General features: G+C 37.3%; 1 protein-coding gene across 2 annotated transcripts in view; it reads right to left on the bottom strand.

Moving 5' to 3' along the window:
- RAB28 (RAB28, member RAS oncogene family) overlaps positions 1-21,941 on the bottom strand; it is a 63,496-nt gene extending 41,555 nt beyond the window's left edge. The window contains exons 1-4 of one of the 2 annotated variants that reach the window (XM_054632590.2): positions 21,521-21,941; positions 14,372-14,468; positions 9,066-9,154; positions 75-204 (exon numbers count right to left, since the gene is read on the bottom strand). In XM_054632590.2, the coding sequence (XP_054488565.1) occupies positions 75-204; positions 9,066-9,154; positions 14,372-14,468; positions 21,521-21,598 (394 nt within the window). In that variant the 5' untranslated portion in view covers positions 21,599-21,941. The remainder of the gene's footprint in view (positions 1-74; positions 205-9,065; positions 9,155-14,371; positions 14,469-21,520) is intronic. The other variant, XM_054632589.2, reaches the window with a different exon arrangement.
- Positions 21,942-23,712: the final 1,771 nt, after the last annotated feature.

The raw sequence follows: 23,712 nt of genomic DNA, 5'->3' as shown, positions 1-23,712 counted from the left end.
ATACCTTATGTCATTTCTTTAATAGCAAACCACATCCAGAGTATTTCAATTATAAGTAAATATGAGTAACTTACTTTTATTTCCAACCAAGGCCACAAGTGGCTGTGTTTCTGATCCTTCATTCACTTTTTTTACCACATTATACCAGTCTTCCAAATTTTCAAAACTCTGGCCATTGGTAATATCATAAACCAAGAGAATGCCCTAAATAAAAAGACATGTTTAAAATGTTACAGATTGAAAAAGAATTTAACATGGTAAGATTTGCAGCAGTCTAAATTACTATTGTCATAGAATAGAGTAGTAACAAATAATGGCATCATATCTTTCAGGAGTCAGTTAAAGGAATTATAAATTTTTACACTATACACATTATTACAGTATTTCTCCTGCATTTCATGTGCTCCAAATGCAGATTTCAGGAAATAAGTGGCAATACAGTCAAGAGCACAATTATTTATATCAGAAATATTACAAACTGCATATGCTTTATGATAAACCCAAAATAGCATTTCACACTAACAGGGAAGATAAAAATTACACTGGAGAAGGTCTTTTGTTTTAACAAATATTAGTTGTAGTTTCAATGTTCCCTTTTTTGAAAAAAAAAAAAGGCATTTCAATTATACATTTCTGCACATTGTCTGTCATGTTTCTGCTGCCTTTTGGGGATAAAGGCCAGATTTCATTCCTTCAGTGTTGCAGAAGATAAGTAAGAAGCATTGGCGAGCTTTAAAGTTTCAAAAGAGAACCTAAAGACATGGTGAGAACTCAAAAAGGAGTCCCTTATATTTCCAAGGTTTTGGGCCAAGCTACAGGTGACAAATACTTAAAGCAGACACTTCTGATGATTCCTCAGCACAAATATTCAATATTATAAAGCACAGCCTATTAACAGTCCAAATGTCATCCCTGTCCCCTCCACAATTCTGAGATCAGCTCTCAGATCTTATTGAGTCTTTTGCTCCTGCTTTCCACTACACCCTAATAAGGTCAGTATCTTTTAAATGATGAGTAAAGTCAGAATTGGTTTCAGGCACACTTGTTCTCAAGGAGTTCACACCTGGCAAAAAAACCATACATCTGCACACTGTTTCTCACATGAAATTTTCACAAATATTCTGAAAAAACAGCATGATCCATACAAAAATAGCTGAGTCAATGACCTACTCTCAATAGAAAAGATTTTTCAAGTTTTTCAGACATTTGTCTGGGCCCAGTTTTAACTGATAGTTAAAAGGAGAGCCTTAGATGATAAGGAGTGCCTTAGATCACAAAACAGAATGTACACCTACTTAATAATTTCACATTTGATACAAATTAATATAGACTGCAAGACTATTTGAGATGAGTTCAGATTTTATGATGACAAACAGCGTAAAAATAATAAGATGCAATTCAATAAATACCATGGCAAGTTCAAAGGAAGCAATAATCAAGCGCACAATAGGAAGCATCTGGCTCTGTAGCAGGTTCCATATAATAGGATCAAGGAGTTACAGCTCACAGCTGAATATGTTGAGTTTGTTTTACAAATATCACACTGGCCTAAAACATTCCAGGTGAAATAATGCATCCATTTTTGGACTTGAATGTCTTAAAAGGGTACAATAGAAGAAACAAGTAACAGTATCATAGGTTTGGAAACCATGACTGACATGAAAAAAGCGGGGAAAAAAACCTGACTGCTTCAACACATGACTTATGGTAGGCATGATAATGCTGGTACAAGTTTCAAGAAAAGATAACAGGAGTTCTCTTTGTATATGACTTATGGTAGGCATGATAATGCTGGTACAAGTTTCAAGAAAAGATAACAGGAGTTCTCTTTGTGTATGCCTTCATACATAGCTTGCAGAAGCCACTACATTGGGAAGACTGGCCAATGTGCCCGAGGGCAGGGTTACCTCAAAGGGGTATGTAGACATGCTCAGGGAATGGGGGAACAGGAACCTTTCAACATTCAACAAGGACAAGTGCAAAGTCCTGCAGCTGGGAAGGAATGAGAAACACAGGCTGAGGGGAGCAATACATGACTGGCTGGAGAGCACCTGAAAATGACCTGCAGGTCTTGTCAGACAGCAGGCCAAATCCAAGCCAGCAACATTCCCTGGCAGCAAGGATGGCCAGCATGATCCTGGGCTGCGTTAGCAGAAGTACAGCCACCAGTCCAGCAAACTTTTCTACTCAGCACTTGTTGGATCACATCTAAAAGAACACATCCAGTCAGAACACATCTTTAGGTCCCTCAAGATAAAGATGGAGTAACTTCAGCAGAGGGCTAGCAAGATGATCAGAGGCTGGAGCACTTGTTTTATGAGGAAGAGATGAACAAACCCAAATTCTTCAGCATGGAGAGGAAACAGCCCTGGGGAGACCTAAAAGCAGCCTTCCCATACCCATGAGGAAGCAATGAAGGAGATGGAGCCAGACTCTTCACAGCAGTGCACAGCAAGGTAAAACTCAGTGGGCATAAGCTGAAATAAGAGAAATTCAAACCATAACTAATGAAAAGCTTTTTCACCATGAGGAAGATAAAGCAGGTTGACCAGAGGTTGCTCAGTCTCCATCCTTAAAAGTTTACAAGCAGGACTCAGTTGATCCTTGAGCAGCCTAGCTCCATCTCTCAGTTGACCCTACTTAGAGAGTGTTTTACTCCAACCTCCTGACATCCTTCCACCCTGCACTTTCTTACAAATCTGTGATCAATACAACATGTAGAGACAGGTTTAACTCACAGCAAGATTATAGCAAGAGTACTAAAAACAAGCGAACTAACAAAACAAAAAACCCTATGGAGACTGTAAGAATAGTAAAGCTCTGAAATACACCACTTATAATATATTACTATATTATTATATAATATATATTTTATTATATATTATATAATAATATATTAATATAATTATATTATCATATAATATATAATAATATAATAATATATTGTATTATATATTATATAATATCGATATATAATATATATTAATATTATATTATTATATAATATTATATTTTTTCAGTTGTGTACACCCACACTGAAAAAATTTTTGAAGGTTGATAAAAGTCATTACACATGGATAGCTTTGAAGGAGGGCAACAGATCCTATTGAGATACATCCAACTCCTACTTTCTTATGATAGCAATACCAATCTATCTTGTTTCCTCCAATGTTACCAACTCCTTGGCAAACTTGATTTTTTTGTTCCTTATATTTATATAGTTGCTATTATTTCTGAGGAACAGCTTTCATCAGTTCCTTCAAGGAAATAAAGAATTATGACACCCAACTTTCCTCTTGCTATCTTTCCTTCTTTACTAATCAAATATAATATTAAACATCCACTTCCCTCTTCCAATTTTGGTACAATCTATTACTTAATATCTTACACCTTTAAGTTAATCTCAGTTAATTTCTCCTGACTATTTTTATAACTACCCAAATGCCTGGGCACTTGGTATTAAATTGTCAAATTAAATTGTCTCACGATCTAAGTTTTGCTCTAGGAAGGACATACTTAAGTTATTAAATGCTCAGTGGAAAAGAAACTCAATCTAAAGGATAGGTATGGTAAAAAAAACACCAGCCATAATGCTGGAAGTTGTAAATGAGGAAAGAGCACATGGCAATGCTTCTTTCACCAGCTGTCAAGTTCTTTCACCAGCTTGTAGAAGAGCAGATTATCTAAACAATCTTCAACACTAATCAGAGTTTGATGGAGAATAAATAAGAAAGTGTGAGCATTTAAGGTGAGCCAACTCTTTCTAACCAATTCTTCATCAAAATTCTACTCTGCTTCATGTCTTCTAGACAACTGTAGCCTACCTACCCCTTTGGATGAAAGGGTATTCACAGCGGATTTACTATCAAAGAAATCAGCTAACAAAGTTTGCAACTAGAGCTGACTTCACTTCCTTTTGGTCCCTTTCTCTGTGATCTAAAACACTGCTTCTAAAGCACATTCTTTTCTTGAACATTTTTTTTAGTCTTGCCAATATTTGCTGCACTTTCAAAAAGCAAAGATGGCAGGTATAACATAATATAGATGCAAAAAAAAGGCAGCATGGCATCCAGGTCATAAAGAATACTTTCTGCTTAGATTTTCACCACAACAGCACTCTATAAACAACTTAGTATGATAGAGATAATTAATGAAAGACTATTCACAACTCCATGGCTAAAATTTATTTCATCTTTTTCTTTTATTCAACAGAGAAATTCCACAACTGCTTTCAAAAAAAATACATCATATTTTCCACAAACTTACAGTATATGCAGTACAGACCAAGTAGACAGCATAGAAACTGTTGTTTCCCTATTATATGTGAGGAATTAAGGAAGAAAATTAACGCTGGCATTTTTACACAAAAGTACTGTATTTCCCTGTGATGAAAAAGGTTTGAAATGCAAGGTAGACGACATGCCAAGAACAGCACATTGATTCTCTAGTCTCCAGCAACATGGTGAATAGTCCCTGCTTGCATAATTACACTCTAGTAAGAGACATTTTGTCTGTGTTAGTGCACATGTGAGTGCTTTTTGTTTAGGAATTATAGAGCATTTTCAAAAATAGGTCACTGGAAACTGAAAATATTGCAGAAATTATTTGCTGCTCCCTGGAGAAAGTAGAGTCTGCAGTACTCCTATTAACAAGCCAATTTATGATGTAGCATATGCCAGATCTTAAAGATAATTTAAACTAGATATGTGGGTAGGGGCAGCAATTATAGGTAAGCTATGGGAGTGCTTCTGAAAGATTTACCATGCAAACAGCAGCAGCCTTATTTCAAAACTGAAGTGTTAGTACGGACGTGTTGTAACCAGGCAATATATTTGTACTGATAATCAAAATTTAAGACATGCCAAGTTTATGTCAAGATCTGTCACAATAAAAGGAAGCTAGAGAAAACAATAATTAAAAACATATGTTTTCTTCTTCATTTATCCTCAGCTACCCTCATCCTATGACTGACTTTTGCATCAAGGAACTAAACTTTCAAATTTCCATTTATATTATAAAATAAGTCATGACAAAATTCTAGAGTATTTTTTTCTATTCACAGAATATTAATTTAGTCAAGAGCAACTTAATTGTTGCAGAAACATGCAGATGAAAACAGAGTTTTTTGCAAATGAAAGCAACTTACAGTCCACACATACTTAACCACTCCTGTCTTTGCTGATACTGAGGACATGGACACTCAAATACATGTGATTAAGTGATTATATTGCCATAATTGAATTATTTACTCTCTATCAGTATAGCTGTGGCAACTGACTACACAGTTACTCTCAGCATCTCCAAATTCTGAGATAAATATGGTAGTTTTAAATAGCTTTCGGTGTGGATTATCAACACCCTTTATTTATAAAGAACAAAGGGCTCTTCTTTTCCACAGCTTGCAGAGTTCTTCTGCCCCACCACAAAAATTCAGCTACCAAGATAGGATGCAGTAACTACATTGTTCTAATTGAGCAATATCAGAGGAAAAAATGAAAAATGTGCAGGGAGAAAGCAACTGCTTAAAGACAGAAATGAATTGCAATTCCTCCAAATGCAACCAATGAAAGTTCTCATGCTCAAATCTGCCATTCTTTTTTTAAAACATGGCACAAGAAATAGGGGATCTCAATCAAAATATGGCATCTTAACAGTAACCTAACCAAAGGATCTATCCTAGAGAATTGATTCATCTCTCATTAGAGAGAAGGAAACCTCTAATGGCAAGTTTTTGCAGTGAAGTTTAGATGGATACTCCATTTACTCTTGTTGATGTTCTGATCAAATTTCAGCCAAGATCAGGTGAACTCCAGAACATAATCTTTTCAGTTGCTGGAGATTCTCTAAACTTCCATCTCCAGCTGGCCATAGGATTTCAGAAGTAGGCCTACCATACACATTTAATTCTGAGCACAAAAATAAGAATTTAGCAGCTTATGATTTCTGAATCTCACAATGATCAAATAGAAGGAAATCTACACAAGGCTATAGGCATCTGCAAATACTGGACAAAGGCACAACACATGCCATAGATATGCTACAAACAATCCCACACATGTACTTTAAAACTGAATTATTTAGATTTGAAGAATACACAGACAAACACAATTTCTGCAGCAGATCCAAATAATCTGCTTTACCTGTATCCGTACAACTTGTGTACTTTATAAACAAGATGTTTAAAATCCCAGCTACACCACACATGCTGACCAAGGGCACATCATAGGCACACACACCTTTTATGTAGCAACCTTCACTCAAGTTACTTCAATATTTTAAAGCTCTCTTCTACTGGGGAACCCCAAACTGAATATAGTACTTCAAATGTAGCCTCAAAAATGTCAGAGAGCATGATATTCACTTTCCTTGATTCGACTACTTCATTCTTACTAACACAGATCAGTACTCAATTAGCTTTTACTGTTGCAAGGATGCATTGCAAAGTCCCATTTAACTGTTTTTTTACCTCAGTAAGACATCCATCCAAGAGCTTTTTCCTCCAAAGCCATTTCACAGAATGACTGAGGTTGGAAGGGACCTCTAGATGTCATTTGGTTCAACGATCCTCTTCAAGCAGTAGCACCCAAAGCTAGCTGCTCAGGACTATGTCCAGACTGCTTTTGAGTATCTCTGAGGATGGAGACTCTACAACCTCTCTGGTCAACTTGTGCTAATTCTCAGTCATCCCCACAGCAGAAAACTTGTCTCCTGATGTTCAGAAGGGATCCCCTGTGTGTCAGTTTGTGCCTATTGCTCTGGTTCTGTCAATAGACACTACATAAAAAAGACTGCTTCTCTCCTCTTTGCATCCTTCCTGCATGGTGGACATATATTGATGAGCTTTCTATTCTCCAGGCTGAACAGTCACAGTTCTCTCAGCCTTTCCTCATAGGAGAGATGCTCCAGACCATTAATCACCTTTGTGGCCCTTCACTGCACACTGTCCAGTTGATTCCCACCTGCATAAGATTATTCTGTACCAGGCACAGGACTTGGCATCTGTCATCAGCTGAACCTCCCAAGGTTTCTGTTGATCCACCCCTTCAGTTGCTCATGGTCTCTCTCAGTAGCAGCCCTACACTCCAGCACAGTGACCATTCCTCCCCTGATTAATGCTATTCATAAACTTACAATGTTTTGTTCCATTGATAAAAGGATTAGTAAAAGACACAACCCCAGTACTAACCCTTAAGAAATAAAACTTATAATCAGGCATCAGTAAGACACTGAGCTATAGACCTTTAAATCCAGCTGTCCATTCAGGTTTTCAGTAAATTTATGGTCTACCCATTCCACCTGTATCTCTACATATTATGGGAGATTATGTCAAAGGCCCTGCTGAAGTGAAGATAAATTATATCCACTGCTCTCCTCTCCACACAGCTAACCACCTAACCACAGACAACAATCAAGCTGGCTGTGCACATTTTACCTTTACAAACTCCATGCTACCTCTTCCCAGTCACTTTCTTGCTGTTTTGTTGTCCATTCACAGGAATTTTTATCCATATTTAAAAGGATTTACCCTTGCAAATACTCCTACTTGTTCTACTTTGCTTTCCTTTTTTTTCTTATAAAAAGGTACAGATGTTCAACATGAAATAAGCTTATGCCTAGAAATAAGGTGAAAGCAGTGCCTTTTCAAACTATTCATGTCATTTCATGAATAGATGAAAATAGAGACAATTTTATGCATCTTTAACAGGCATTGTTATAAAACTAATAGAAAAGTGTGTTAGAACAACTTTGATGATAAGAAGCCTCTTACAGACACTGGCAATACATGTCAACACTGGGAGAGAAAAATCACTAGTCCATTAAAAAATTGGGTTTAAATGAGGACTGGAGGAAGATTAAAGGCAAAGAGATTGGATGTAGGGCTTTTTTGTTAAGGTGTTCTGAATGACAAAAAAATTCAAACTTTAGTCTTACTGATATCAACTGCTTATGCACTTTTGGGCACTGGTATTAACTCTTTGACCTGCTATTTTTGGTAAGAAACTCCTAAGTTTATCACCAAATTCAATACAGACAAAGCTAATAGCCTTTTATTTCCTTCATTAAATTTACTTTGGCCATATGGCAACAATTTGTGATTAATCAAATTCCCTCTGTCATGGAAGCCACTTTCTCCTATTGCTTGCTAGATCTGTAACAGGTTAGCAAATTGAGTTTTATTAAAAAAAATAACATGCTATAAACAGATGCAACAGCTAAAAACACTAACATTTTTTGGAAGTGACAAAATGTTACATTGAAAAGTTTCTCTTTATCCAATTAACTAATAAATCCCAATCTCTTTCATTAGCCATTCCTGTGTTGCATAACATTATTGAATAGCACATGATATGCCTATTGGTCTCATTACAAACTTCAAATTAAGGAACAGAGCACGTTTTAGGATCACTCATGCTAAGAAGTTTGGCATTTATATTACATGCTCCTAAATCATCTCATGACTCAAGATGCAGTTATAATATTCAGCTCTTAATCCTAGCATCCACTTTAAGTTGCTTAGTTAACCTGAAGATAAACTTAATTTTCATTGGATAGGAGTTCTGCAAAAATATTTACCTACCAGGTTGTCTCCTTTTGTTTGCCCCGTTATAACCTCAGTTGCATGTATGAGTTTAATGGTGTAGGATTGCTCTTAATTTCCTCCTTCTACCTTTTCCCCCCAGGAGGCAGCTGTTCTGAAAGCAGCCACTCTATCTACCATGTGGATATCCAAATAGTCTTTACTATTTATTGTGATTGCTTTCTTAACTCAAGACACAAAGCCTGGAAACAACCATCTGTTCTTGGGAGTTATTCAGTTCTATAAATGTACACACTTGCTTTGCTTTTTATGTCAGCTCTAAAAATTAGCTACACACCAAAATTAAAGTAGTGTATTAATATCAATTAAGTTTAGATTGAAAAGACATTCAACATTTTTGAGATTCATTAATCAATCAATTAAAAGCTATATATAATGTATGTATGTATGTATAATTTTAAGAACAAAGTTTCAATTAATTTTATATCATTGCTATAAGATATAATTATCAGCATTTATACTGTACCTGAGCTCCATAAATATATTTATCCAGCATTTTGCCTCCTATTGTTTGTCCCCCAACATCCCACACTTGAAGAGTAACATTCAGATTTCCTGGAAAAAAAATTATACAGATATTGTGTAACCTGGAAAATTCAGATACAAATATATTCAACAACAATAGCTTTTAACAAGTATACATGAAACAGGAACTAAACTTTGAAACAAAAATGATTGTACCATCTGGGAAAATAGTCATTTGTGTCCAGCTAAGTCGTTAAGACACAGTAAAACTATAGCTAGCTATTAACATATCTAATAGTAACAGAAAATAACTGGAATGGCATAAAGTATAACACTCCTGAATAGAAATTATATAACATATTCCACTGACAAAACATGTAAAACTGCACCAAGAATGTTCTGTAGCGTAGTACTTGGAACTGAAAGGTAACACAATTAATGCCAACTTATCCACATTATTTCATACTGTGTGTTCCTTCCTCACCCCCTCTCCAAATCTTCCTTACAGATCAAGAAGTGTGGAAAATCTTCATGATAACTTCATTTTGGTACTGATGCTGACAGTAGTATACAGTTACAGAATTGTATAGCTGACAGAGCAAAAAAATGGAAATGCTGACACACGTCTAAGTTGAGGATGCAAACTATGATTACTTCCTTCACTCACCACCTTAAGGCATGAAGCTAAATTGGACATGATTTACAGTCTCATCTTCAAAGAATCTACACCAGGAATAGACCCTCCTTTCTACTCTAAACATTTTTAAGCTATGTTGAAACTGTTAACAGGTTTTTAAAAACAAAACTAACAAAAAAATCAGCGTAAATGCAGAATATTTAACATCCTACAAATCATACATATTCTGCAAGACAACTCAGTAAATCACAGATCAAAAATATACATAGAGAGGTATGGCATCATAAACATACAAATATATTAAAGTATACTTTCTCACATTTTGCATGGTAAGAACTGTGTTCATAACTGTACTGATTACCTGCAGCACCAAACTCTAACAGAGTAAGGACTTACAATTTTTTTTCTAATCCATATACAACTCACATGGCACTTTCATGATAATACAAATTCTACATACAAATAATCACAACTGCCTATTAATTTTACTCCTAGATTTTAAAAAATGCAACAAATTTCACACCACAACAATTACAAATCAAGTGAAAATAATCACATTACTTTGGCTTGCTAAGTAAGATATATTCTTAATTCAACTATTTTATGCAGTTGACAATCTGATTTTACCCCACATGATCCATTCAGCTGTAAATTTGTAACTGATATGCTGGCATTGGTTACACAAGGGAAGTGCTCCATGGAAATGTATCCCTGTACTAGGTGAAAATAACAGCAAATTATAACTATTTAGCTGAAATATGCTACCAGTGATATTATATGCACCACATTATATTTTTATAATGCACCTTGCTTCAATCTGGTTAAAAGAGCAGATTCCCAAAACTACTACCTTGGTCCCAAAAATACAGAGATGAATGTGAAACAGTACTATTAAGCTACTCTAAATTTTACAGAATACCAAGAAAATATCTACATGGAGCTTAGAGAACACATCATAAACACCCCAATTTAATCAAGGCAACCTTTTATAATCAACAAAAAGCTTATTTGTTTTGATAGTTCATATACTATGTATTAATTAATTAATTTATTTTAAAAGCTCAGAACATAAATGATCGCAAACAATGCAGGAAAGTGTTCCATAAAGCATCTGGCATGGATAAACCAGTGCACCCTCAGTCTGAAGAGACTATACATCCTCAGTGGGTAAACAAACTATGCAGGCTCAAAGGCTCACCATGCTGCAGTATTCTACCCCTAGGTATTCTGCTGGGAAGTCACTGTGGCATTCATGACAGCTATTTTGGAAAAAAAAAAAACCTTTATAAATATTATCACTTTCAAAATCAGTAGTTTTCAAATGCCTAATTTTGTGTTCAAGTACTCTAAAAAGTTTCAACCTGATTTTCCTCCTAAGGAAAATTATGCACAGCATTCTGGCCTTAGTATCTGGATAACTGCATGGAACAACCTTAAAAATTTTATTGCAGTAAGTTAAATTAAATAGTCTGTGACTGTCCAATTAAAAAATCTCCTATTACAAATTATTTACTCTGCTTCATTACAACAGAAAAAAGAAACAGGGAAGAAAAAAGAAATGGGGAAAAAAAAAAAAAGATAGGGAAGTTCATTTAAGGTGAACTCCTTAATTAGGACCTCACTAACTATGAAATTCATACTGATCATCTCCTGTGCAAAATGCTTCATTTTCCCTTTTTTTCAGATAGGTTCTGTAATATTTGCTTTATGATTAGATTTGTTCTGGGGAAGAAAGAAGGATGTTAGGATTAGTCTGACAAAAGGAAAAATTGCAGGCAATTTACCTCGCAAGTATTTAATTAACAGCTGAGATAGTAGCACACACAGTTTTCAGCAAAAAGTTTGAAATCTTTTATTTTTTCAATTGAACAGGAACATGAAAACTAGGGACTTACAACAAAACAAAAAGAAACCATGCATAGTAAGACAGTTCTTAGAAACAGTCTTAACACTCCAATAAAAATAACAGCAGAATCCTATCAAAATAACATGTAATACACTATTAAGGAACAAAAAAACCCCAGCACTTCTTTACTCTGTAGAAAATGCACACAAGGCAAAGCTGAAGCATGCAAGGCAGCACAGGGCAGGTGTGCAGCCTGCTCCTGGACTGAAGCCACTGGGCTGCTGCAGCAGTGACCCTGCAGGAGGACCCTTGGTGCGCTGGTTACCTTGCCTGCAGTGCTGCACACTCAAGACACAAGTCTGAACACTTTTTACACCAACAACTTTAAAAAAATCCTTTTAACAGGAGAATCCTGTTTACTGAGCTGCACCCACAACCTCCCAAAAAGTATACAACTGTGGCTCTCAAGAGTCCCTATCAGCAGCCCCTCTGACTAACAGATACACTATTTAAGCACTAAAACCTACACCATGGCTGCATCCAGACTATACAAGGCTCTGCATCAATAAATACAATGGAACTGATTAGCACTTGAAAAAAAAGTATTTTGAACAAACTGCATGAAGTGAATGTGTCACGTTGAACACTAGACACATGTTGAACAACACTGAACACATTCAAAATTTATCAAAGTATTTCTGATTTGTATTAAACTGTACTGTTTTACCATGCAAAATATTTACTACTTTCACTACAAAACTGCATTAGTTACTAAAACAATTGGAGACAAATGACACTTTTATCCTAAAAAATAATTTAAAAGAAAACAAAAAAACCCCCAGAAAAACAGTACTTTATTTTGTAAGTTATAATATATTTCAATGAAGCCCAATGCAAACTTCTGTGTAATTCTAGAAATCTGTAATTTTAATTTCTGGAACCTTTGCTTACATTGAAAAAGAAAAAAAAACAACTACTGAACCATAATTGTTCATCAATTCTCCTACTGAATAAGAGAAATCGAGTCCTTTTTCCTACTGATACACATAATTTCTGTGCAGTGGTATCAATTAACCTGTCAAGTAAACAAGCATAGAGTAAACTCTGCAAACTCAGAACTAATCTAGAAATTAGAAAAATCCACTTATTAAAGTAATGCTTCCCATTCCAGCATTTAGAAATGAAACCTCCCTCCCTCTTACTCCCTACAACTAGTCCAGTTTACCTATGGAACAGGGAGCCATATATACCTAAACACATATATAGGTATAGGCCAAACCAGAGTGACAACCGACAGAAAAATGTTTCTTCCTGAATATGAATACAAATGCTACTGTTTTGAGGAAAATAGATGTACAGACTTTTTGGTGCTATTTTTACTGGCATTCTGATTTTATTACGAAATAAACTATGAATGAATGAAATTCACACACAATATAAACTATGAACAAAAATGAATGAAGCAACAGTTGATAATTTTCCACATTTTCTACTCAACAAGGATATTTAGAATCCCAGTAATGTACTAATAGTTTCTGTATGCTTAACAGCTGGAAAAAAAACTTGCAAAATACAAGTTCTCAGCATGCACACTGCATGATTTGTGTACACATTCCACTTGCAAGTACTGCTGTTAAGCATTATACACACTGGTATTTTTAGAGGCATGAGCAGGACAATAAAAAAATTATTCTGTTGATTTTATGGAGAAATAAGCACTGGGATTTGGTACTTTATCATTCACCAGATACTAAAAAAGTATAGCAAAATGGCCAAACCAAAATAGTGAACACAGGGGTAGTCGGAAAAGATTATTCCATTTCACTTAAGAAAATATATAAACATAATCAAGAAATTATTTGTAATATAATTTTTAAAAAGAAGTTCAAGAACTATATACATTCCTGTAACTTCAAGTTACAGATAAAATGCTTACTTTCTGGGTTTCCTTCCCTCCTCACCCTTCACAAGGAGAAGACAGAACTACAGAACTTGCATTAACTTTATCAAATCTCACTACAGCTCTCAATAATTACACTAACTTTTTCTAACTTCTGATCTCTGAATCCAGAAGTAAATGTTTTTAATTAAATACTTGCATACTTAGAATATGAGCACACACAAATCAGTGAAAAGATGTATTTTAAACCCCAATTGTTCAGAGACAAACTTAACCAGCAATTATTCTTTTTAAATTATTTCTTTGCATTTTCCATGCAGTGTGCTGCAACTGGCATCTAAATAGTTTCTTTGCCTTCATGAAGTGAAACATCTTGAATGCTCAAACTGTATTTTTATGAGTGCCGAGGGACCCTAAATTTTAGTGGTCTATTAAATGCCAGCAATTTCATGCTGTCTTGCATAAAACAGCATTCACATATTAGAGCACTGTGAGTCCATAGCTGCATTATGCATCTCCCACACAACTCAAATAGAAGTTGTGTATTTCATTAAAATATATATATATTTCTTTCAAAACACATATACTTTTTCAATTAATATGTTTAAAGTTCCATTTCATTGTTGTGTGTTACACTATCCACATGGAAAGTGAGTGCACTCAAGCAGGGATTATAAAATTCATCAATATAGAGAGCATTCCTTTTATTTGAAATCAGTGTTTTACTTAGAAATGTAAGTTGCAAATGCATAACTCTATGACACCTGGCAAGAAAGCATGAACAAAATATTCTCCAAACAACCTAACTTACTTTGCCATAAAAATCACTGCACTAAACTTATTTAGTACAGATTACTCTGAAGAATTTGTTTCTGCAAGTCCTGCTGCCACCCAGCCTTTCAGTGTTAGTTTTTATTCTCTTACCTGGCAATAATATCCTTTTCAAGAAGAAGTCCAGTCCTAAGGTTTGTTTGTACTGTTTTCCAAACGTTTCTTGAGCAAAACGGGTAGCTAAGGATGTCTAAAACAGAACAGTATCAAATTAAGTTGTCATTTTTAACAGCAACAAACTTTATGTTAACCCAGAAGTATGAAATACAGTTAAGCACTTTTTAAATCAATGAATGCTAACAGTGTTCATGGATTTGGATTGACAAGCACTCCAGTCAAATTCAACATAATAACAGGAGGTGGCAAAGGCTACTAATTTATGCAAAAAGAAGTAAGGTGCATATTTGCATTGATTTCAAAAATACTCCAACAGTTCTATTACAAAATACTGTGCAGATTTGAAGGAGGTATCATCAGTATGCTCAAACTGACACAAAACTATGTGACACCTTCTGTACCTGAAGATCTCAGTATTTTTAAAAAGCATTAAGTCTCAAAAACAAGGGTCCTCCCTGGTAAGGAACACCATGATCCCAGACCAATTTTCTGGGAGAGAATAGAGATCTGCACAGTGCAGAATCCCACAGAATCCCTAATTGTGGCAAGATTTCTGCCACTGTACATCAGTTTCAGGATCTGGGATTACAGGAACTCTTAAATGGGAAGAGTCCTTTCTTCCACACAGAAAAAGAAGTTAAACTCATATTAAAAATGCACATTTATAGAATTATTCCTTTCAGCAGAAATTTGAAAATTTATTTCTTCAATTGGTATTCTGTGGATTTATGAAAGCAAGCCAATACACTGCTGACTTAATAATAAGCTTTTACTATATATGGCTGAAAGGATACACAACTAACCTGGGCAAACTACTGAAGCAAGGCACTTACATTCTGTCAGTAGCAATTTAGTGTCTCCATTCAGGAAAAAAAAAAAAAGAGGTGGGGGTAGAAAGGGAAAGAAATAAAGAAAGAAGGCCCACAAAAAAGTAAGTAAAGGAGAAAATAGTGGTACAATCATAAATAATTCAAAAGTTTGTATTGTGAAAAAATAATACTAAATACTAAAAAATATAAAATATAACCAACATCAAAGTAGTGTACACTTAAAAATCTCTTGTTGATATGACTTCTGTAAATAAAAATACAAATTAACTACAAACTACTACTAAATATTTATTTACCTATATAGAGAAGGAAAAATACTAGGAGGCTCACAAAACCCTTACACTGTCTGAGAAAACTCGAAACAGGCCAGAAAGGTTTTTTCTTGCTAGTTTTCTGTTCATCAAGCAGTGAAGAAATAAGTCACACCAACTGTTATCAGAAATTGCTGTTAAGAGCACATTTAATCAAAAATGCAATAGCAAAATAATGCCAATAGTTCTGAAATATGAGAATAGGCAAGGTCCATGAATAGAAGGTTATAAGAAAGATCTAAATTAGGCTAATGCCAAAAATGCCAAATGTACACAGAAAAAACCCCACCTTTTTTTGCATTAAAACATGATCACCAGAGCTCCAGCATTAACACTCTAGTATGAATAGGCAAACATTTATTCATCTATTAGATTTTCTATTAAGTAAATAAAACAAGATTTACTGTTTTCATGTTTCTAGATCATATTTATATTCCTATCACTGGCATATATATAATGAATGATATTTTCATATCAGAAGACATGTTTAGGAAACAATTCAGTAAGTCAGTGTTAGCCTAATGCAATATCTTCATTTACTTCACTGAACTCAAGTCTCAAGAGGATTAAAAATAAAAAAACAAATGGGGAAAAAGGCAAGCAAACTAGAAATAGCATGAGTACACTTATATATTTATATCCCTGTGGAAAGGGGGAAGACCACAGAGAATGAATCATGAGAAGATTCTTCTGCCTTCAGCTATGTGACAGTAATACTAACAACACACACAAAATAAAATTCAATACAGATTCAGACTACAGTACTGAAAGAGTCAGAACTGATTAATTTAATCCCAACAGTTAGAATGTCAAGATTACAATGACATCTTTATTTTGTCATGACCTTAAAGAGGTAGATGAGAATAAGACAAGTGCAGGAATACACCATTTAGCCTTCTTGAAATTTTCCTTTTTGAAAAAGTAACCAGTGCCTAGAGTAGATTCAATTATCATCTGACTATATCATAGTATTCTATATTCTCCAACACACTAATTAAGATCCTCATTAAATAAGCAACCACTCCCTTCTTGTTTTAAAGGCTCAGTAAATATTAGCTTATCATTCTGTGACACTCAATATTCCCTGAGGACTTCTAGGGCTGTTAGTAAAAAGAAAGGACACACATTCAATTAACAGCCGACCTATAAGAGCAGCAAGTAATCAACAGCATGGCAAAGTCCTCTGAAACAGTTTTTCTCCACTGTGCTCTTGAATGCAAAGGAATTTATAGCACAAAATCATTGACTAACTCCTTCCTAAATTTTTCCTAATAAATATTAGAGCTCAAGGAAGGTGTTGAATTACCAGTCTAGGGTCCTCTATTTATTCACAAAACAAGCATTTATCCACAAAATGTTAAGAGCAACAGTTCAAACTTCTTTACAACAATAAACAAAGAAGTTATGTCAATGCATATTCAAGTGCCTCTACAATGCAAATACTCCCTTCAAATCCCAGAAATGTTTGCTGCCGTGCTTGCCAGAAAAGATTTTGCTCAAATGTTTCACCTGAGGATATGTTGAATACAATCTATATAAGAATTAATGAAAGTTAAATGATGGTTCAGTATAACTGTAGCTGTAAAAATAAGTAAGTAATCAGTGGCCATTTTTTAGAAAGGTTGCATTCCATACAATTCCACCCCTTAATGTCAGGGTCAGAAAACAGTACAATAGTATGCAGGCCTTTGTTCCTTTGCAGCTCTGTTAAGACAAGCAGGCCACCAGCTTGCATAGCAGAATTTCCAGCAAAAATTCCATCCGTTTGGAAGGTTCACACACCTGCCTTAAATACTTCAAAGTGCATGTCAACATACTATTCTAAATATCAATACTCTGTTGAAGAAGGTTGGGGTTAAGAAAACCTTGTTAAAAACAAGAAAATGTCTTTGGGCTCTAATATACAGCAACCAAGATAGCAGTAAAAAAAAAAATACAGTATTCTAAGTTCAAAATACAATAGGATATTTGGGACAGGTTTTTTGAAAGAAGCAAAGATGGAATTTAACCTTACATAAAAGGCATGACAGTTCCTTGCTTCTATTTTTCAATGTCAACAATTCAGTCAATTCATAAACTGAATTTGACATGCTGTTCCTGAAGACCTACATAATGAGTAAAGAGGGAAAAAAGCAAACAATATCTATGAAATAAACTAAAAAGTAATTAAATTGAAAGTCATATGGAACAAGCAATGATAGCCAGCTCTGACAATGACTACTCATCAGGGCAAACAGAAACTTGTAGGGAAAACCCTACCAATGACAACTCTTTGAGTAAAGTCCTATAGAATTAAGTTTTGAGAAAGCAGTTCCAAAGTGTAGTATCATAGTTCTAAGAAAGAAAACTAAACCCAAAATTCAATTAGATGCAAGCACACAGTTCTGAAGCCATGAATTTCCATTCACAGACAAAATTTAGCCACAAACTGAAAATCTACTTTCCAAAAACCACATGTATCTATCCTTTCTCTCACTCCCTTCTAGAACATCAATGCCACTATCCAAGCACAGCTACACTAATCCCTCAGTCATGTCCTACCTTATTGGCAAGAATTTTAGGACAAACAAAACTAAAACAAACACTAGGATAATAAATGAAATGCTTTAACTACCATAAAAACACATAAGTGCCCAAGCTAATGTCCTTCCATCCCACTGCCAACTACTGATGCAACTTTCTTCACTGAAAAAGAGAAAATTATCATAATTTCTTGACAGTTGATGTAGACCTATTTGATGCAGCTGGGCCAATCTGCACAGCACACTTCATTCAGTTCTCCATTTGCAAGACTCAACAGTGACAAAAATATTTTTGTCACCATCTATGAAGTTTTTGAGCCCAAGCGTAACAAGACAATTCAGAATTGGCACAATGCTTAAAAATCTGCTATCCTAAAAAATCCTAAAGTAAGCAGGACAGTACCTTTTAAGCCAGCCTATGTTTTAGCTCCTGCAACTCCCATAGCTTGAGCATTCATTATTTCATCTCCATCATCTAGTGTTACCAGAAGGAAAAGGTAGGATGTTTCTGCTACCATACTCTAGTTCTACTCTAGTTCTAGCTCTAGTTCAGATAGCAAACAAACAGAACCTCAGCACACCTATTTTTCAGGACCTCCCTTCCCATTAACAGCTCTGAGATTTACTTCTAGAGGCCCAAAACCTTTTTCAACATTAGGAAATCATAATATTCTATCTCAAATCAGCATCCTTATATATTACAGTACTAAGCCAATCTATGCACAAAAAGAGTAGAAATATCTGGATCATAACATCTTTTTTTTCAATCCATACTGTAGTAATGTTGGTTTATTTTAATGGAAATACATTTTGGCCCAGGAAGAGTGAGTTGATTTAAAACCTAGACACGTAAGGCAGCTGTGTGTATATATGTCCAACTGCTATTAATAATTGCTGGATTTTTTCATCTCACATTGCCCCCGCTTCTGATTGTTCTTTAGATTGTTTTCCTAGTTTGTCTAGTTCATTAAAATCATCCTCTATTATCTTCTGACTAACCAGTCTTGCTTCCCTCAGTTTTGATTTTCCACAGTTTACCATTACCTTACCATCTCTATTTTAACCTAAGAGTTTTACAGATTTTGTCTCACTTCTTCCACTTTTACTCTTCTCTACTTGTGTTTGCTCCAGCAGCACTTATTGATATCCTTAAAATTTTAAGTATCCAGTTATCAATTCAACAACCTCAAAACAAATTAATAGAAGCACAGCATGCCTCCCTTGCCTTATGGATAGAGCAATTCCTAGCTAGTGTAAGTACAAACATTACCTCCAGCTTGAACTGACACTGATTTGTTTTTAAGCTCCTACCAATCCCTGCACAGAACCTGAGTCACATTGCTTCTAAGCAATGGGTGAGGAAAACAGCAAGTTTCCACCTGACCCATAACAACAATTTTTTTCTTTGGTGTTTTTTTGGAAAAGAGGGAGCAAAAGAAGCCAAATGTGAACACCCCACACTAAATACAAGATCCAGCATTTCAGATATATCCCATCATTTTCTACACACCTCCTGTCTCATGATCCCAGAGTGACAGGAAGAGAAAAACCAACACCTTGCACAGTAAGAGAGGTAAGTATGCATGTGAGTGAAGACCAGCTGTGAACCAGATGTGAGAGTCAGACAATTTAGAGCTGAAAACATGTAGACATACACAGGTTTCAACAAGTAAGCGGAACGAGTAGACAACAAAAGAGAAGAGCCTCAACAATTTAGTCTTCTGAGGTAAAAAATAGTAGTAGGTACAGTCTATCCTTCCATTCCATGACCCAATTGCTTTTTTATTTTTACAAGACCTTACAATAAATCTGTGAGTGCTGCCAGGCCAGTGGGATGGTGGGAAGGAGCCTCTATTACAGCATCATCTAGGGGGGACGGGAGGAAAAGCAGCCCACCAGAGTACTGCTGCTGCTCGTGCCCAAAACCTGCCCTGGAAGCATGAGAGTCCTAGAGTCAGCAGGAGATGCAGTGAGTGGCAGCTCCTGTGAGAGAGGTAAGAACCAACAGGAATATACATCAAAACTCAAGAATGCTTGAAAATCCATGCTTGGCGAGAGGTCTTGCCACAAGCTGCTCAACAGCAGCAGTGAAACAATTCTTCAGTTTGAATGGAAAACTCCTGGGAAATGCTACCCATGAAGCAGCACTTCAGCTGTCAATGCTGTGCATTTATTATGCTCTCATCACACAGCTGGTTGGAATTGCCCATCTACTGACTCAGATGAACACAATACCACTTCAGACTGGGTTTAGAATCACTGGAGACAAAAAAAACGTTTTGTTTCTTTACAGAGCTCTGAATAAGTAAGTGAGCAAAACCACATGTACTTTCACTTAGAGCTTATTCCTATTAATGCAAGGCAGTGCATTTAAACCACCTCTACGAACATTTCCATTTTCCACATGAACTGTGAAGCATGCAGAATTTCTTCTCCTTGTAATTTCAAGTGTTAATGACAGAGGAAAAAACTGTATACTTCAATCATACAATAAATTTACTATTTTCATGTGTATCTCACAAAATTATTCAGGCTACATATGATAATCTATATGTTCAAGGGAATAGTTAAGATCAGTGACTATTTTAAACAGGTTACGAAAGCAGCCTTTCTTTTGCCTTCTTTGGTCTCTCCTAGTCAAAGTTTCTCTTTTACAAAGAGAAATTTGTTGGATTATTGGTTGATTATTGTTGATAAATAAACTCTTATAAACAGGATTTCATTATGGTGATTACAGATAGGGGGGAAAAAACCCAAAACCATAAAAAGTTACAAACGAAAACTAACTAGACCCAGCAGTGCCTTTCCAAACTCTGGAACAGTAACTCCACTAGATGCATACTGTTCTATCCAGCTCGGGAGGTTGGCAGCTCAGTATCCGAAAGGAAGGGCGCCTGCAGCCCCGGCTAAGCGACCATCCCGTCTCGTCCCTTCGGAGGGGAGCCGCGAACCCTCGTGCCCGGCCCCGACCCCAGCCCGGCACGCCCGGGGCACTGCAGCCACCGAGAGCGGCTCTGGGCTGCTCCAGCGGCTCCAGCCGAGCCACTCCTGCCTCCAGCGCGCCATGGGCAGCGCACGGGGACCACGGGAAACTCCGTCAGCACAGCACGAACTACGTTATTCGCCGCTCCTTTGCTCGCGGCTCAAGAAAATTTGATTACAGTCGTGTACGTCTTTTAGTTGACGATACCTCTTCGGGTCGGAAGGCCCGCCAGAGGGCTCGGCTGCCGGGCACGGCGCGGAGACCGGCGGGAAGAGCCCGCGTCCCCCGTGCCTGGAGGGCCTGGAGCCGAGGGGGAGCAGCCAGCAGCTATCGCGACAGCGGCAGCGCGACAGACTGGAAGCGCCGCGGGCTGCTCCCTCCTCAGCAGCAGAGTCAGGGGCTGCGTGAGGGGGAAGGCCGCGAAGGGGCTCGGGGCACCGCGGCGAGGGAGAGGAGCTGCCGGCGGGGCCGGCACTGACCTTGCCGGTGGTGCCGTCCCCCAGCACCACCAGCTTGAGCTGGCGGTCCGGACTCTCCTCCTCCTCCGAGTCCGACATGATCTCTACGGCCCCGGCGAGAAAGAAGAGGCTGAGAGCAGCCGGGAGGAGCTGGGTGCAGGAACGAGGACGGGACAGAGAGAAGAGCGAGCGCCACGCTCACGAAGCAGGCAGCAACGGTGGAGCCACCACCGCCATCTTCCTTCGGCGCGCCCTCCGTCGCTATGGTCCGCGCGGGGCGAAACCAAGGGCAGCGCTGAGGAAAGGGGGAGAAGCGGTAACTTGAGGGCGAGAGCTACAGCAACAAGTCCGGCTGCTTCTTCGGGACACACCCACTTATTCCCCCACAGGGTCGGGAGATGGTTCAGCCCGGCTGTCGGCCGCTCGCCGCGGTGGCTCGGGCCCCGCAGTGACGCCCTGCGCGGTAACCGAGCAACGGAGGGCGGGGCGGGGGCGGGGCTACGGCCCGGCCACCCCCGCTGAGGGGCGGGGCCGCCCCGTGTGGGGCTGACCGGGCGGGCGGCGGGGGTTTGCTATCGCAACTGCATATGGCAACTAAATAAATAGCTATGGCAGCCAAATCATAGTCGCTGAATGGTTTGCGTTGGAAGGGACCTTAAAGATTATCTCATTCCAACACCTTTCTCTAGGCCGGGTTGCTCAGAGCCCCGTCCAGCCTGGCCTGGAACACTGCCGGGATGGAGCAGCCACAGCTTCTCTGGGCAGCCTGTGCCAGTGCCGCACCGCCCTGACAGCCAAGAATTTCTTCTTGATATCTAATCTTACCCTGCACTCTTTCAGTTTAAAGCTGTATGAAATCCCTCTCTGTCTCTCATAGGGGGGTACATAAAGGCCTGTACAGTAAGGTCACTCTGGAGCCTTCTTTTCTGCAGACTGAACAATCCCAATTCTAGAGACTCCACCACTTTTTCACACAGTCTCAGAACTTTTCTATCCATATAAGCAATCAGTAAGAAAACTTGTCAAGGTAGCCCTAGCTGAATTTTAGGCCATTACTTTATGTAATATAAAATACATTGTATAGCCAGGGAGAACAGGCTATAACCTCCTCTTTTGCATCAGCCTTCCCTGAGTTTGAAAACTGCCAGTATCCGCCTGTCATCTTCCCCATAGACTAAACAACTCCTCTTCAGTCAGTCTTTCCCTCGGTTGTCTTTTCTAGACTTCTGATTATTCTTGTTGCTTTCCTTTGGCCCCTCTCCACTTTGTTGCAGTACTGTGCCAAAAACTGGATACAGTACTTCTGTTGAGGCCCTGGGAATACTGAGCAGAGTGGAAGTATTACTTCATGTGTCCTGCATACAAGACTTCTGTTTACATATCCCAGTATGATGTTTGTTTTCTTGACGGTGTGACATTGCTGACTCATATGAATCCTGATTTATCTTTTATCCTAAAAGAGCCTCTGGATGCTCTCCTGTTATTGGCATTTCATACACGTTGAAGCTTTATTTCTGTTTGACTGTAGGGCTTTCTGCTTTTCCCCATCGAATTTAATCCTGTTTCAGGCTACTTGCAACATTTGTCTATAAAATTTTATTTATAATGTTATCCTCTAAAATGCATGCCAACCATCCTGACTTGCTTATATCTGGAAGTCTAAGAACCATACTCTATTCATATCATTAATAATGATATCCAATAGTACCAAATCTCTTCAAGCCTCCATTTGCCATATTTTTCCAGTATGAGTGACAACAATTCTTTGGACATTGTTTGTATGACAATTTGAACAGAACCCTCTGGAACTCTTTGAGGTATAGATGTATTTTGATGGATTCAATAACAAGCTAAGAATTTTTAGAACAAGTTTGTATAATGTCTGAATAGCAATCATACCTGTTTCAGTCTCTTTCAGGTTTTCTTTATGAAATGTATGTCTGAAATTTCCAATATTACAAGTACACTGTTTTACTCAATCCTCGGTTGTATGAAGAAGGTTCCATATTGATCATGTATTCATGTGTTTGCATAATTGAGGCTAAATGCTTTTCTAATGACATTCTGGGGAAAAAAAAAAAAAAAAGAGGAGGGCAGATACACCATAAAGTCCATTAAATTCTAATGGAAAACAAGACACACACCTTTGTCACTCCATACTTTGAATCAAATGTAACGTGTTCTTCATTATTTTCCACTTCAGATAATCATTT

Source organism: Agelaius phoeniceus, chromosome 4, assembly GCF_051311805.1.
Source record: "Agelaius phoeniceus isolate bAgePho1 chromosome 4, bAgePho1.hap1, whole genome shotgun sequence".
NCBI lineage: Eukaryota > Metazoa > Chordata > Aves > Passeriformes > Icteridae > Agelaius > Agelaius phoeniceus.
This window is presented reverse-complemented; position numbering and strand designations above follow the sequence as displayed.